Source organism: Alligator sinensis, unplaced genomic scaffold (assembly GCF_000455745.1).
Source record: "Alligator sinensis unplaced genomic scaffold, ASM45574v1 scaffold176_1, whole genome shotgun sequence".
Taxonomy (NCBI): Eukaryota; Metazoa; Chordata; order Crocodylia; family Alligatoridae; genus Alligator; species Alligator sinensis.
Genome location: NW_005842471.1, coordinates 43594 through 61520, shown reverse-complemented (window position 1 = coordinate 61520; position 17927 = coordinate 43594). Strand labels below are relative to the sequence as shown.

At 38.7% G+C, this 17927-nt stretch overlaps 1 protein-coding gene across 1 annotated transcript in view; it reads left to right on the top strand.

Annotated features, from left to right (window-relative positions):
- Window positions 1-8990, top strand: part of LOC102383380 (phytanoyl-CoA hydroxylase-interacting protein-like) — a 96417-nt gene extending 87427 nt beyond the window's left edge. Inside the window, exons 5-6 of the mRNA XM_025212558.1 lie at window positions 1737-1854; window positions 7669-8990. Of these exons, the coding sequence (XP_025068343.1) occupies window positions 1737-1854; window positions 7669-8203 (653 nt within the window). The 3' untranslated portion in view covers window positions 8204-8990. The remainder of the gene's footprint in view (window positions 1-1736; window positions 1855-7668) is intronic.
- The last annotated feature ends 8937 nt before the right edge of the window (window positions 8991-17927 follow it).

Here is a 17927-nt window from a genome sequence, read left to right as displayed (position 1 = left end):
TTCCTGCCTATGCAGGGGGTCGGACTTGATGATCTATTGAGGTCCCTTCCAACCCTAGAATCTATGAATCTATGAAAACAACATAGCTCATGTTTGCACACCTAAATTTCTGAGGTTGCATGTAGGTATTTCTGCCTTAGCCCGAAATGTTCCCTGCAGTCCATTGTGTTGACAAATTTACTCACCTGAGCTTAAATAAGACTTGAGGCAGCCACCAAGGTGCCTAATGCCACTTTCACTCTCTCCTGTTCCTCCTGGGAGGTGGCAGCAGTTCTACATAGTTTCCTGTAATGCATGCAGTAGAGAGAACCAGAGTCAAGTATTGTTAGACATAGAAACAAGAGCGTGGAGCCAGGTAGTAGTGCTGGTGCCAGGGCTGGTGCCCACCTTTGGTTAGAGCACTAACCTAGGAAGTAACATTGTAACGGGAGGTAGGATATGTGGGTTCAAATGTTCTCTAGCCAAGTGGCCTAGAACTCAGGTCTCTTACTTCCTGGGCAAGTGCTCTAACCACTGGGTTGCTGGCTAAAAGATGTAAAGGCAGCCATCCAGGTTTTCTGGTGCACACTGTACTAGTGCACTAACTGTGTGCAGGTATCACTAATAGTGTTAATTGCTGCTTATTGTCTTTGAAGAGTCTGAAGCAGTGCCTGACAGGGTGCATTATACAGTTCATAAGTGTCCTTATTGATATATGGGAGACAACAAAATATGCCAAGTTATGTCTGTCTCCCCAGAGTACAACACAATTGGCCTGCAGGCTGCCAGGCGCCCTGGCTACTTTATCCTGTTTGGACGCTGATTCCTTTACAGATGCAGTAGGATTGGGCACAGTGGGAAACTTAGGTGCTTTAGGGGTATAATAGGATTAGGCTTCCTGAGAGACTTTACGATTAATGACAAACTGACTGGATTTTAATGTAATTTAATTTGCAATTAATAGCAAACTGAACTAGAGGCACGTTTCAGGATTTGAGTCTCAGCATGTAGACAATAGCCAGCTGGCTAGCCTGTGTGCCTGGCAGCAATGCCCAGTCCAAAGGGAGGGTCTTTTGAAACCACTTGGAGCAGTATTGCCCTTTCACCTCTTCTGAGGCTCCGACAGCTGTGTAACAGGATATGCAGCTTCCTGAAAAGGTATAAGTAAATACTTCTCTTTGTTGTGTTCTCTCCAGCAGCTGCCCTGCCTGAGGCATCCCCTTGTGCCCACTTTAAACACCTTGAATACCTCAAGGCACCACCAGCTCTACTCCATGTGTTTAGTTTTGTGCTCCAAAAATGTACCTTTGTTTCTTAATTTAGTTTTGCATAGCATTGTGGGGATAGGCTTCCCTCTGTATCTTAGGTCCTGCCCATGTGAAAGCCCTCCTCTACATATTAAAAAACTTAAGCGAGTGTTCCTGTGATGCCCCTGCACTGATGTGAGTTTGACTCTGTTCTAGCAGCTTTTGACAAGGATCAGAGCTCTGGAACTTCTTTTTTGTAATACTGTGATCTTTTTGTCCCATTCATTCATCAGGCGCTTATGTCATAGTGAAAAGAAGCAGCTTGTTCTACTAGATTGGGGCAGAACATCTAAGTTCTATTGAAGGCTGTGCCCTGCTGGTTGATGTTAAATCAGTTCAACTTGCCTGTTTCCCTTATTTACAGGAATCTTATTTAAAGTAAGTTCAGACTGTAAAACTGGGAGATAATAATGTTTTTCTTTCCTTGCTAACAAATTCTTTTCATCCCAGATTATTCAAAAGTTCATCTAACACAACTTCTGGAAAAAGCTGAAGTAATTGCAGGACGTATGCTCAAACTTTCTGTTTTTTATCGGAATCAGCACAAAGACTACTTTGATTATATCAGGTAAGAAAGTAGATGCAGAATCAAAGGTGCAAATTAAGAGAGAGGTGCAGTATAGATATTATAACTTGACTCTAGTTGGTGTGAAAATAAGCATACTAAGTGAGAGCACCCATTTCAGTTTTACAGCAGAAAGTGTGAGTACTATATTTCCTGTTCAGGAATAAAAGTGACTCTTTATTTAAGTTTGTACAAGTTGGCACTTAATTTGGACTGGAAATAAAAGTTTGCTTTTGGGAGTAGGAACTGAATGTGCAGAGCCTCTACCATAGTGTGACATCTGTCCTGATTAAAGTCTCTGAACACATTTTAATATAAACATGCATACAGATAGATTTTTTTTTTGCAAATAAACAGTGAGTAATTATGCATATGCAACCCCAATATTATCTACCCTATTTTAAAAACTTTAATGTATCCTAATGTGTATCTTTTGATGAAAGAGATTAGGTGGAGGTTATCATGTCTATTATTGCTGAAGAGGCAATATGTCGTTGCACAAACAGCAAGGCTAGACAAGTATCCAATTTAAATATAAATTAATTCACCTCCAAAGAAGGGGTTAGAACTCAGGAACCAACTTAGGAAAACAGTGTGGTGGTAATAATATTATCTTTGGGGTACACTGCTAACCTTGAAGCAACGTGGAAAAAGCTGTGCAGAATGATAACAGCTCTGACCAGGCTTTAACATGGTTGTTTCTTACATTGTAACAGTGTCAGGAACATTACAGGAAGTGTTTTGGGTTACAACAATCCTTCAGACCAAACAAGAAGTTCCCTTTTGGTTCCAGGGGGAGGGAAATCTAGCTCATAGCTTCAAGCCTTGCAGCCAGTTGCCCATAGCAATGGCCCCTCCTCCATGTGAGCCTGTGCTGTTTTCAGATGGGGTGTGGGGGAAGGGAGCAGAGGGAGCTTATTCTAGGGGTTCCCCAGCCAGTGCTGGAGGGTGGACTGTGTGGATTGGAGCCCCCCCACCCCTCCAGTGGGGGATAAAAAAACCCAGACCAAATTCCCTCTGCTCTCTTTCACCCTTCCCATTCTGAAACCAGCAACAGACTGGGAGGCAGTGCAGACACAAGTTACAGGAGGTGCTGTATTTTGTAACATCTTCATCTGAACCCTCATGCAATGAGGGTTCAGATTTCCACCTGATCAGCCATTTCTGAAGCAGTCTGCAGCTGTGTACTTCTGTTTGGTCATGGCTGCTTTCTGTGGCCAGATCAAACAAAAATTGTCACTTCTGATTGCACCTTCATCAGGGTCTAGTTTAGTACTGCATAACTTCAGTTTTACATGGGAATGACTCCTGTTGATACCAGTAAAATGAAACCAGCATAAAACGGAATCAGCCCTTTCAGTCCAGCAATAAGAATCCATGATCAGACATTTCTAAATTGGGAATTCTGTGTACCTTTGTACCTACCAGATGGGAGTCTTGTGGCTTTGTGTTGTGTTTCTGCCAGATTTTTTAAGCAAATCAAATTAATGACAAAACTGAGAGCAGTGGGACTATAGAATGTATTGTGTTCTTTTTAGTTTCTCTGAGAACCTAGTAAAACCTTGCAACTATCCTGGATTGCCCCCCCCCCCCCCCCCCCCGAAATAAAATCTCACAGTAACTTCTGAATTTTAATTTCTTTGTTTTCAGAGATACTTGGCTAGATTGCACATTAATTTGTCCACAACTACAATTTTAGACTTGCTGCTTCAAACAACGAGAATTCATAGCTGTATTATTTAAGTGGCTGTCCTGTATCTTTTTTCTGTTTTGCATGTTCTTTCCTTCTTTTCATAAGGTTCTAGCCTGAGCTAGTTTTCCTTGTTATAAAGAAGTTGGATTGACTGTTAAGACATTACCTGAAAGGAAAATTAAATTTAATTTTACTGAGTTTATGTTAATGTAATGTACCAAGTGGCAGCTGGTATATATAAAAATGTGCATCTGTTGTTACAGAAATCAGGTATATTTACACTTTTTTTAAACACTTCAGTAAGTGTTTAAAAGAAATTCAGTAAGAATTTCTGGAAATAAAGTAATTGTGTTCATGACTGCTAATACACTTTCTCTTAGTGTGAACTTCAATGCAGCCACAACAGTGATATTTAAAAAACTAAATCATAGTCTGTATAACCTTTCAGTTCTCCTAAATAGCATTTCATATCCCAGTGTGAAAGCTGGGTTTCACACTGGGAAAGATATGTGATTTAACAGATCTCAGATAGATTTCCATGGTATCCTAACTAGCTTGTCAAATGCTATGTTTTATACATGGCATATAAGTACAGTAACAGCTGCTTTAATAAATACTAACTGCTTTCTATAAATAGCCTGCACGTAAAATGGCTTGAATCCCTGTAGAAGACTATCTTATAATTAGTCTAATTGGCCACTGGATGTCAGTATCTTTCCACAGATATACATCTGCAAGCACTTTTTTCTGGTTGCAGGAAGGTGGCCATTAAAGATTATAATTTTTTGGTATTTGTTTTGTTTATAAACTCCTGATCTCAATTCCAGACCCTTTCTGTTCAAAGTGGTAATTCTGTAACAATAAAGATGGAGATCATGAGAGATGCAGAGAGTATATAGTGTTTACCTTGAAGCAAAATGAGACGTTCTAGTAGGTAGAAGGGGTATAATCACTAGTAGTGACACTGTAAGTGATGAAGCAAATTTATTTTTTACTGCATTTATGAGCCTCATGACTGAGCTTCTTGCATAGTTCAATGATTCTGAATCCTCCAAAGTTAATAGCAGGCAATGCTCACACTCATATCAGGAGCTGATACTAAATTTGCTTTCCATAAGCACGTACAAAATGAGTTCAATGTTTTTTGTTAATTTGTTAATTTTTTAAGTCTAGTCATAATTGTAGCTGGGACTGTCACAGGTTAAAATATAGACCAGAAAACAAATAAAAAAATATTCCAAAGCAACGAGAGATAAAGATAGATCTAGCATGCATGAAAGCAATAGGAATCTTCTGCAACCTTGCTAACAAGCAAGCAAATTTCAGTTCTACCAGTGACAGAAAAATTCAACAGTTTCTCTGGTGTTTGCATTCACAAGGAAGTTTGGGGTGCGGGGAGTTAATATAAAAATATTATTGATAAATAATATATATATTAAACACACTCTAACCTCCTTTTGATTTCAGTGGCAGCAGTGCTCATTTATGTACTTCTACGTATCTAGCTATCTATAGAATATTTTTATTTACACGCACTCTCTCTTTGCTCTGACTGGCTAAAGGACACCAGTCTCAGTTAGGGCACAGATCTGCTGTACAGAAACATTTGATTTGCTGAAAACAATGTAAATTTTCTAACAAAGCCCAGTTTACTAAACTTAAGCAGCTCAAAATGTCTACGTTAAGGACAGGGACATAAGGGGCGTGCTATACAGGGAATGTTAATGTCCTTTTACAAGCACCTCTCTAGACTCAGCATCTAGTCAGTCTGCCAGCATGTTTCTTGCTCTTATTCTGATACCAGGTATGGTCAAAGATAGCTAATGTGGTATTTATAAAGCATTGTCTTGATGGAACTACTTTGAGCTTTGTGTTTTTGTTGCATTTCACCACCATATCAGATAGCGTCCACAGTTCATGCATATAATGCAGCAAATTGCCAGAGGGTGGCCTGCATTCATTGAACTGTAATTTATATCTTTAAACCATGCACATACACAGGCACTTTTTCCATGAGGATTATTTTATGGGATAATATTAAATGGGATAATGTGGACAGTGGATCAGCTTGAAGGCAAAATGGTGATTTGGGACATAAGACAAGAGGCAGAGTGAACTCCATGAAAGAAGGCAACACAAAAGAAAAGCCAAACATAAGTGCTGGTGTAGAGATGAAAAAGAAGAAATAAGGTTTGAGGTGTAGGCCAGGGCAGGATTTATAAGGGAGCAGTCTGTTGAGTAAAAACAAGAAGTTTTAAAGAAAAAAGAATCAGTCAGGTTGGATAAAGGAAATGACCTCATCCATCAAATGGCTTACATCATTTTCATAACAGCATTTTATGAAGAAGGTAGGGCACCAGTAAGTCTGCCTCTGAAATGTTTAGGCATGTGCAAGGCATGAGAGATCATAGATGGATGGATGGACACACACACTATGCATGTATGTTAATTTTGATAGCCCTTATGAAAAGGAAATCAAACAACAAGGTAAGATATTGCACTTGTGCATTTTCCCCTCATAGAACTAGTGGCTGAAGGAGGTGTCTAGCTGTAGAAAAGTGACCCAAGTTATATCATAGTTAAGAGTCCCACTGCTACTCCTATTGAAGTCAGTCAGTAGCAGCCAGATTAGAAGCTGGTAGTGTTATGAGCTCCTTCGTTATCTTGCACCGTAGGGAAACAGACTCTTTTAGAAGAAAATATCCTCTGCCATTGTAGGTCTCACTGAAAAATGTTTAAAAATAACCCTTAGGTAAATTTGCTGTATTGAGAGCCAGCTCCTTATAGCCAAATTTGCTGTATTGAGGGCCGGGTTCCCATCACATGCTTAGGTGAGTATGTAGCCATGAAACATCAGTATTGGGGATTCAGCATAGCCCACAATTGCCTACTGGATATATTCTTCCCCAGCTGCCTGGGGAGACTAGAGTTACCCAAGTGAATGTGTAATTGCAGGACAACCCACAGCTTTAGTCAGAGACAAACCACAATTAGATGCTTGAGGAGGAAAGTCCTCCTACCTATTAGCTATCCTAATTAGATATCCTAATATCCTAATGATGGGTGCAATTGCTCAGTGAGCAAGGAACATGAATTCTAGACTTCCCCAGTGATTTGCTCCTGTATGTCCCAGCAAACTGCCTGCACCATCAGGCTGTTGGCTTAAGTATTACTCAAAGTACTCTCCATCTTTTCTCTTGAAGCTGGTCCACTGAGCAGACCAAAGAGGGAGCTATGTAGAATGAAAATGAAAAGAATATAGCAGCAGATATGTGGCTCATTGAAATATATGCATCCATATAAAAGTGGGAGCAGCCTGGATCCCTGTTCCCAGTAAGGCAGAAGATTTTTCCTTGTACTGTTTATCTATTTTATCCAAGGACAGTTAAAAACAAGGTGCAGTAGACCATCTTCTAGTGTTGGATGCCTTGAGAGTGCTCTTATACAGTTCTATTCAAGCCTGGTGGGAAGCAGGAGCAGAGGCTGAAATCTACTTGGGATGAACTGGGGGTGGGAGGAAGAGGTGTCGAGAACCCAGCTCCCCTGCTTCCAGGGCAAATACTTAAGTTTCTAGGCTATTGGGATAAACGCTGTATTGAGCCACTGTCATAATTTCACTTCTTCACACAAGCAAAGCAGAAATGGGAGAGGGTAATAGAAATAGTCCCAAATGGCACAAGTGCCAAAAACAGCTATGGACCCACCACTTGACCCTTTATTCAATATGTTATCCAGATACTTTTTAAATTTTCTGAACATTTGAATTCAAATGTCTTAATTGCTTAAACAAGTTGGCTGATTAATTGATAGGGTTCTTGGGTTTTTTGTGTTACTCTCTGCTTCCACAGTTATGAGAGCTCACACTCAGAAGAGGAGAGAGGGTGGGAAGAACATTTCCTTCTCTCACGCATTTTGTTCATGGATATTTTAATTCTTGGCAAACTTGGGTTTATTTGGTTTTTTACTTCTCCTAAGGTTGGGTTTCTGTAACCTTACTTTTCTAGTTAACAGGTTCTCTTTCTTTCCTTTAGGAAAGAAAGGGGACAGGGCAAAACAATAGTTTTAACTAATTATTGTTTTTTTGTCTCATTTCAAAATAAACAATGGTAGTCATTCATTTTTAGAGAGCACCATGAGAATGTTATGCAGCCCTCTGTCAAGGATAACAGTGGTAGCCATGGCTCTCCAATCAGTGGGAAGTTGGAAGGCATCTTTTTTAGCTGCAACACTGAGTTTAACACTGGAAAGCCACCACAAGATTCACCTTATGGACGATACAGGTTTGAGATCATAGCTGAAAAACTTTTCAACCCAAACACTAATTTATACTTTGGAGACTTCTACTGCATGTACACAGCCTATCACTATGTCATTCTTGTTGTTGCCCCGGTTGGATCACCAGGAGATGAATTCTGTAAGCAGCGCCTTCCTCAGCTAAATATAAAGGATAATAAATTTCTGACCTGCACTGAAGAAGATGGCATCATGGTTTACCACCATGCCCAGGATGCTATTTTGGAAGTAATTTACACTGATCCTGTGGATCTGTCCCTTGGCACAGTTGCAGAAATTACTGGCCATCAGCTAATGAGCTTGTCTACTGCAAATGCAAAGAAAGATCCCAGCTGCAAGACCTGCAACATTAGTGTTGGACGTTAATTACTCCCCTGTTATTTAGGAGCCTTTGAACCTTTGTTGTCCATTTCCATAGTCAGATGTTCTCTTCAGAAGCATGTACATGCCACTTGTCACCAGAAGCAAACACAAGTTTTCAAACTGTTTAACAGCATTTTTAATATTTCTTCTCTCCCTCCTTCCCTTTCATCTCCAAATGCTTTAAACTATTAGGAGTCCTGATTTTCTTCTTGGCAACTGTTTATATCTAGATGCTGCAATAATTTTTTTTTGTTTCTTGCCAAACATAACAAAATCCTATATAAACTGCTTTAACAAAATAAAAATAATGGCTTATAAATGGTGTTTATATATGCATTCATTTTAATCTACTGAACAAATACTGGGATAACTCCAAATAGCATGAGAGGTTGTAATTGCAGCACGATTTAAATCTCAAAACCTAGAAATGTCAGCACTTCCAACTTGTTGTTTGACAGTGTTATTTATGTTATTTATATTAGCTAACTGGAAACAAAAAACATGTTTCAACATAATAAATATAATAGAAACATATTTTATTTGTATTGATGTATAAAATGTTATACAATCATATAGAATATATAGATTACATTTTAATAGCAATTGTATACATCATGAAACCATTTTCTCTTATCAAAGATGTAGTTTGTAAACTTCAAATAGTTGTGTATCTATTCCTGTTGCTCTTAAATGACTTAATTAAACAGATTTATGAAGATCATTCTGATTAATAAAAGTTAAGTTATAAATCAAGTCAATACACTGAAACAGCAATCACAGAAATAAAAACAACACGTGTCCTTTTCCTCCAAACTATTTTAAAATGTGTACTTCTTTAAAATCATGCTGAACCATTACATACAATAAAGTACAAACATGATTGTTATATATTAGACTATAAAAAAAATTATCCTTTTCTTTTTAAGATAGAAAACAGGTGCTGTGTGTTAATACAAAATGGCAGTATAATTGAAATACTAAATATGATGCAACATAACCTGATTTTTCAGTTTTTCATAATTAGGTTAAATACTTCCCAGAGCTAGTACAGTGCCTTCCTAGTACAACTCGCTAACAATCCTTCTGTTAAATACCCCATCCTACATGGAAATGATCTATTGCAAATAATGAGAATTTCTCCTTAATATAAAGTGTGGTGCTTTGAAAGTTAGGAAAGATGCTGAATTCCAATGGAAAAATAGCTTTATCATCTTACCTTTAGTAAAGAAGATGACTAGTACTCCTCATCTTATAACCATGACACTTGAATATGTACTGCATAAATTATCTAACCAAATTATCTTATCATAATGCAGTAAACTGTTCTCATCACATAGGTATGTGGAAATTATACTACAGGAAATATTTCAACATTTTACAAAGTGCATGCTTCCAAATGAGCTTTGGTAGTTAGAAAAGCAACATTTTATACCATCAGGCAAAATAAAGTGCAAAGTTAATGCAGAAATAAAAATCAAATAAAAATCAAAATTAATTTATTTTACTGAATTTTCTTTCAGGTACTATAAACCAACTGCATTTAAAAAGACAACATCCAGGATCTTTATATCATGTTCACAGTTTTTTATACTACCCTTTTACAAGCCCAGTAAAAAAGCATCCCTTCCTTGCTCAGTTTCCTTTTTGATTTCCCAAATAACATAGGTTTTTTTCCCATTTCTAAAAACCATGCTTCCACTTAGCAGCTATTTTACTACTATGGTTCTGAACCAGCACCACTTTGCTTCACTCCAATAATCTAGAGTCCATGGATACATTTGAAGCATATGGGAACTACATGGAAGAATTTGGTCACAATGATATAAGTTAACATGTTGTTTCCCCTGATGGAGTAAATCCCCCAGAAGCATTTAATAATAGTGCATGCTTTTTTTTTTTTTGGTGACACAGCAGTGGATTTATGTTTGTTGTGTGTAAGAATCTAGAGAGTTTTCCCTGACATTTTATAAATAGTAAAAAAGAGCATGTCTGATTGAGAGCCTAAACTACATCACAGTGTCCCTTTAACTTCAAATATTATCACAGTGCACTTCAAACCTTCCCACCCCTTCAAGTGCAAATCACTCACTTCTGCTTACATACTCTTACATGTTGCTGTCCTCCCCACCTGATAATATAATTATTAAAGTTCATCACAATCTCATTGTGTCCAGTAATTGTGCAGAAACCTATACTTGTAAAACTTTTTTTTGCTAGAGAAACAGTAGTACTGCATAACACAGAATTCAGATCTTCAGATTGTTTTGATGACATCATGCTTACTAATGAGCACCTCTAAGATTTTGAATTTTGTGTGCTTGTATTCAGAGTACTCTTCAGCCATTAGTATGCAATCTTCCTTTTTTGGACTCCTGTAAAGGGCAAATAAAACCCCATCACATTTTATTATGAAGAAAAGTGGGTTTCAATTTTTTTCAGTGGAGATTAATGTATTTTATTTTTTTCTAATTGTAGACACCCACAGATAGTATGACAAGAACAATAGTGAAGCAGGATTATACTAATGGCTATTAAAATATTGAATTGTGATAATTAGTTTACTACACATAATTTCTTATTAATGGTGTGATTGCTGATTTACTCTAAGATACACAGACAATGTTTGGAAGATACAATTACCAGAGTACTAGCTGCAGCTGACTGGAATGGGATGGTGGTCAAGTGTGGAAGCATTTGATCTCTGTAGAAATGATCTTCATTTCACAGGGCCTCCACAATTTGTTCAGATCCTTGAGACTCTTCCAAGTTTGGGGCTCTTCATTTTTTAAACCACATGCTTTTTGGAGCACGTACTTTTGGAGCAAGTAGTTCTTCATTTTACCCTGCCCTACATGTGGCCTTATGGATAGGTGTTATAGACTTGAAAGCCCATTGATCTCAATAAGACACTAATTGCTTTCAGCAAAACTTAGTTAGACCCAGAAATTGCAGAGTAGAAATTCCCAAGCCTTTTGACCCCCACTATTTACAGGTGATGCTATTCTTTTTGTGGAAGTGTACATGGAAGGATTAAGGATTTTATTGGTAAATATCACATTATATCAAAAATAAGATAGGCTAGTTCTATATTGTAGAATTACATTTTCACTTTACATTATTGCTAGGAGTGTGAGGGTAGCACACTTCAAAATTTAAATTGCTCAATTGTTTAAAAAATCCTGAATTCATTTGAGTTATGACACAGATAACATTTACTTAACTCACATCTTGCAGGTGAGTCGCTCCTACCTAAGAGCACATACTTTAATAGAAACATATAAATAAACTGATATACATGAAGGCAGAATTGTTTACCTTCCTGTTTGTTTGAAGAATTGTTCCTCAAATTCTCTCAGGGCTTTGTGAAGCCTTCTTTTGTCTGCTTTTGTTTCTCTCAGGTGTTCAAGCAGCACCACCCTGCAAAGGAATATTTTGAAGTTTGTATAAACCAAAATACTTAAGAAGATGATGATCAGCTGTCTAGACCCATGACAGACCAAAAGTTCAGTGCACACAAACTGGTTTGGACATGGTGGAAACCAATCTAAAATTTCTCCTCCCCTCTCAGCCCCTGCAAAGGGCAAATATGTATTCTGTTTGCTACTGTGTCACGCACAGAAAGCCATGTAACTTAGATCAATTCTGTCTCAGGCTTTTTGAATGTCTATACCCAGCCTCGATATACATAGATTCCCATTGAGTTCTGTGGTATCTAAGTGCAGAGATCAACTATCTGGTGTGAGAACTTCAAAGAATTCTAATATTTTTCCTTAAAGGGTGAGAGTAATAGATTTCTAGCATTACAAGTTTAAAACTTACTTAAATCTGGTGTTATTCTCACTCGTCAATAAGGTGAATCCATTTGCATCATTTGGACAATCCTATGAGCATTCTCAGAGCTGTGGCTACACAACATCTAGAATTCACATACCGTCTTGCAGGATCAAGCACCTAATTAGCAGGATAACAGCACCCACTTCATCAAATATCTGCTGCCAAACAGTACTGCTTACTGTAAGTCAGCAAAACTGCAAGTAGTAGCAAGAACTAGGCGGGGCAGCATTTGCAGGACAGCATTAGGAGACAGAACACCTCCAGAATATGGCCTAGCTGGTATTATTTCAAAATAATGAACTGCCCTGATTTGTGAACACACACACATTATGAGTTCCACAGAAAAATATGCCATCTTTATTTTCACTCAGTTGATAGGACCCAAGTGATTTAATTAACTGTTTCTCAGCAAAAAATATATAAATAAAAATAAAGGGAAAGAAATAATCAAATGATCCATTCTCTGCCTGCATTTTCTTAAATGAGTGAAAAGGTTCAGTGACAAGTGAACGTGTTGGCATAACCTGAGCTGTATACTGAAATACAAAAAACCCCACATCTATGGTTTGTTCCTCTAGAGTTGGCTGGCCATCCTTCTTAATAGCACTACTGTATTTAATGAAATGGTTGACAGGGTGATGTTGTCAAGTGGTGAAAATACATACACATCTATACTAAATCAGACTATACATTTAAATGTAAATTTATATTTTAAAAGCTATTATATAATAATAGATTAAATAATATTCTGATTCTTTGCTCAATTTGCTTGTTGATGCTAACAGAAAAGGCGTCTTATTTCACAACTGTGGCAGTACTATTATGAAAAATGACATTTAATCGATATGACTGCAAGCATAAACTAGCCTCAATCAATATTGAAATTTCTTTATCCTAAATTATCCTTCAGTTGCCCTCTAGGAATCTAAGTAGATACATTTCTGAAATCATTGATAAAAATAAGTTAGTCAACAAATCTTTTTTCTGTCATACCTATTTATAATTATTTCTCTTACTTACTGATACTCCCCTGCCACTTTTTTCTGGACTTACTCCATTTTCTGTTTGAATTGCACACTGTACATGAAGCCACAGGTAAGTTCACCAAACAAGTATCCTGTATTTGTCTCCTCTCAAGAAAGCAAGTAACCAATTCCTTGTGTCTAGAGCTTCCAAGCTCCTCAGCTTGTCACAGTAAATATAGATCACGCTATACCTCCAGGATGTACAGAAAAGCTTTAAATGTAAGAAAAATGGCACCGCTCAGATTGTGGCCTCATGTAAATTGGACAGAGACAGGGCTGTCACGTGAAAAACATAGATGCTCCTCAACAGGAAAGCAAGATGTTGAGCTGTATCATGGTTCCTGGTTGCTTTGAGAATGGTCTTCAGCTGAAACTTCTTCCTCGTGCTTGTAATATGTAATGTCATTATCAAATTAACCACCTGCACTATATCTTTTAAAATGAATGGGATGATTAATGTAATTAATTCAATTCTTACCAGGTATATCTTTACTGAAATGAGTTACAAGTATAAAAAAATAACAGCTAAAAATGTCTTGACATTTTCTTATGAACTCTTGAAAGCATTATGTTATAAGGTAGCTTTCAACATGAATCTGACTTCTTTAGGTAGTTGTCACAATTAATTTATCACCACTGATTAGTCATTTGAGTAAAAATTTACACCAGTACATCTTTAAACAAAAAAGACATTGATCACAATCCTTCACGCCTCTTTCTCTTGCATGTAGTCTCACTGAAATCAACAATATTATGCACGTAAGTAGTGTGGCATGACTGTCCTTCATGAAATTCTCCAAACAAGGAACCTGAACTATCTAGCACTAAAAATAGGCTTCATAAATTAAAGTTATAGTATGCATAAAATAATTGTTTCAAAGTTATTTGTAGAGTTACAAATGTTAACCACCAAAGCAGAATGACAATGACACCAAAATACAAATCCCTTCCCTCCACATGCACACGCACTTTTAGCTGTTGTTTGTAGCTAAAAAAAAATGTGTGAGCAATTGCTCATTACAAATATATGCAAGGAAGTTTTACAATCATTCAGAAATAAAATATTTATTACGAAGTTAAAGCCAGCATTTCCAACGTCATCTAAGAAGCTTATTTCCATGACAATAAATCACCTGTCTTATGCTCATAATAATATCCCTGCCTGAATTATTAGCCACAAACATCAGGACTCAGAAATTAGTATTTGCTTTGAGGTGTGAGGAGTAATTTACAAACGCCTACTATCTGCTAACTTTGGTCATATGCAGTGATGTCTCACTCTACAAGAAGTACCACTGAAATACATGGAGAAAATGCACACAAAAAATGCTACACAAGTGTCAGTGAACATGACAGAAACTGGACTGGTTTTTCTATAACAGTAATTTTAAATGTATTTCACACATTGCTCAATGTGCAACAACTGGAAATTGCAATAATATGCAACAACCAGAAACAACACACAAATGCCCAGTGCAATAACTGGAACCAGAAATGTGGAGAGGAAGAGAAAGGCAAGGCGGGGATTTACTTTACTATGATGATACATTAATACAATATTGATTAAACCTCAATGTGCCACAGTGTTTATGAAAGTATTTTTTAACAAAAACTATACTGTATATACTGGAGTCTAAGATGACACCTAATAATTAGATTCTATATATGGAAAATGTATAAATTTGTTATAATTTTCCAGGTACTTAATCTAATTCTTGGAGGTTTGTCTTGTATTTGTCCCCTTCCCACTGCTACAGAAAAAAAAAAATCTGAGGGATCAAGTAGCCTCTTTGCCCTCTGCACCCCCTGAATTTTTCCCCCTGCAGTCCCTTTTTCCTCTCCTTATTGTAAGACCCTGTTCTCCCTGAGCAAATTTGAAATCACTGCCCTCGAGAGATGCTTGTAATTTGCATGTAGTATCCAGAGACTGCTCATCCAGAATTGGTATATTTTTACTTTTTTGAAACTGCTGCAAATTTTAGCACTGACACTCCATAAACACACTTTTAAGCAGCATGTTTGTACCTACTTAAACATACTATGCATGGTATTATGCCAAAGTGAAAAGGCCATATACCATATAATTTACCATATCATTCATTGGGCTAGGTCCCAGGAAAGTTAACAGCATTTCAAGCCATGCTGACCCCACAGTTGAACACTGCTCAGTATGTGTGTGAACCCCATATACAATGGATCTATGTGCTAATTAGTCCTCCACTCATGACAGGAACTGAATGTTCTTGTCACAAGTGATGGGATAATCCAAAAATGTATATACGGATGAGACACAAGCAACCTGGTCCAGCTCCACTTCACAGAGGGCAGGGCCATGCTAATATGCACCAGGCTGAGAAGGGGGGCAATACAGGGATTCGGGGTGAAGCATTTGGTGATATTTGCTAGACTTTTAATTTAAAGCTGGTGAAGGAATAATTGGAAATGGAAAAGGAAGGTGCAGCTCAGCTGTGGGAGTAAAGAAGTAAAAATGTATTCAGTGTAGTGGCTCACCATGATCTGAAAAAGAGTAAGTGCTGAAGAGAACTGCATGCAATGGATAGTAATGCAATGGATGCAATGGATATCTTATTCAGATGGGCTGCATTATATAAACCTTCTGGTAGGATTCCATCAGCATTTTCTTGGTCTCTTTTGCTAAAATCAAGCTGAAAGCCTCATCAATGCTTTAACTCAAGGTATTAATGCCAGGGTGTAAGGAATGGAGGAAGAAAACCCAAAGCTTAAAATAATAACAGTGGTAGCAAATAACCAGGAGGTGGAAAGTGAAATGGAGAGGTAGAGAAGCAGAAAAAGAAAGACAGTGAAGAAGATGGGAACAACAGTAGAGTGTATGTGAGTAATAGTAATAGTAACAATTAGAGAGTCAGCAGCAAAACAGGTGGCAGGGAGTAGAACAAGGCCAGAGGGAAGATTGGAGCAGTGGAGAATGGGAGATAGATTAAGAACAGGATGAGGTACATCAGCTGAGGGGCAGAAAGCAGCAGAAGTATAATGGAATGCTGGCCCATCTGGAGCAGCATGGTGGGAAGACATGGAAGTTGAACTGAGAGATGTCAGGGAGGAAAAGAGACTGCAAATAAAAATAATATCAACCAATGCAGATGGGAGCAATGAATATCAAGGGATGCAGACGGGAGCAATCAACAAATATGAATGCATAGATAAGGTACTGTCTGAGAGGTGGAGGTGAAACATCTCACCAGCCATTCCTTTCCAAAATAAAAATATTTAGAGTTACTTAATGGAACAGTTCAGAGTAGGAAACATTTTGGAAGAAACATGCAAAGGAATGTAGAAAGGAGGAATTAATAGAGTACATTTTATAGCAGGAAACCTGAAAATAAGGGGAATGAGTCAGAATCAGAGACAGAGAGCAGGTTCCTGCCTTTAATTCCTTTGGGCTCCAGCCCAAAATGGTGAGATAGAGGTCGGAAGTGGTGGGAAAGCTGGAAAATGGAAGTCTTTTTGAATACAAAGGCAGTCAGACAGCTTGCAAAAGTGATAGACATGGAGGAGTCCACCACAGTGAGCAGCAGCTCTGGCGCACCTTAAAGGACAGTTGTACTCTTTTTAAAACAAGCACAACACCACTGATTATAGCATCAGGGACAAATGATGAGGGACAAATTGTTGCCCTGAGGGGTCAGGCCAATGCTCAGGATCTCAATATTGTGCTGTTAGATAGGAGGGCATGGTATACAATTGCACATGCACACATAAAAATCAATTAAGCACACATACACTCACTAGGTGCATACACCCCTACTAGGCATACACACTCACACTAGCAACTCAGATACACACACATTCAAAATAACCAGTCTAGGTTCATGCACACTTATCACCAATTTAAGCCCATACACGCTACACACACCAAATTTAGACAGAATCAGTTACCAACACCTGCACATCCAATACACATACATGGATTACTAATTCATATACCACACACACACAATGATATCTATATATGTATATTCACTAATTCACACACATACCACCCACCTACACATATACACAGGTGAGTTCCTAAGTTGGGTGATGTGATATGTATGTATGTATGTGCTTGGTGTACTTGGGTTACCTGGGGAAAGGTTAAGGTAAGCAAGCAGAAATGTAGGGAGTGAAAGTTGCTGGGAGTGAAAGTCACCGGGACCAGGATTACAACCAGTAGACTAGCGGGGCCTGGGCTGAAGAACTGAGGCTGGGGGTAACTGTCGCAGAGCACTGAGGTGCCCTGCTCCTAAAGACTCGGGAAAGAGCCCTAGCAGGGAATCAGGAGCCCAGCTGTTGGCTGCCAGGGCAACGGGAGCTAGGAAGCGACCCACACCTACCAGCGGTCAGCTGACTGAAAGGGGAAAGGCCTGGCTCCCTTATAAACCCAAGGGGCTGAGGCCAGGCTGACAGTTCCCTACCAGCAGCCAGCGAGGAAGGAGCTCTCCCTGAGCAAAGCTGAGAGGATAGCCCTGACCGCAGGTACAGCCTGAGCCAGATAAAGGATGGAGTATCCCTGGGGTGGTTGGAGTAACGTGGTTATAGCCAGGCGGCTTCAGTTTATGTTATAGCTGAGGGGCTTGCATTTGGTTTACTGTTTAATACCGGTGGTTTGGATGAGGCTATTAGGGGTTGGAGGAGGCCTCATAGGGGACCCACAGCAGTGTGGGGACCCTAGCATCAGCGAGGGTACAAAAAGTTAGGCTCGGGAGCAGCGAGAGATGTGTGGGTAAAAGCCTGCTGTGCCCCCACTCCCCCAAAGCCCCCCAGAAACCCTCCAGCAGCCATGGAGCCCCCCGCTGACCCCTAGCATAGCCAGAGGTAAGTGGGGCCTGTGGAGAGAGGGGGCTAAC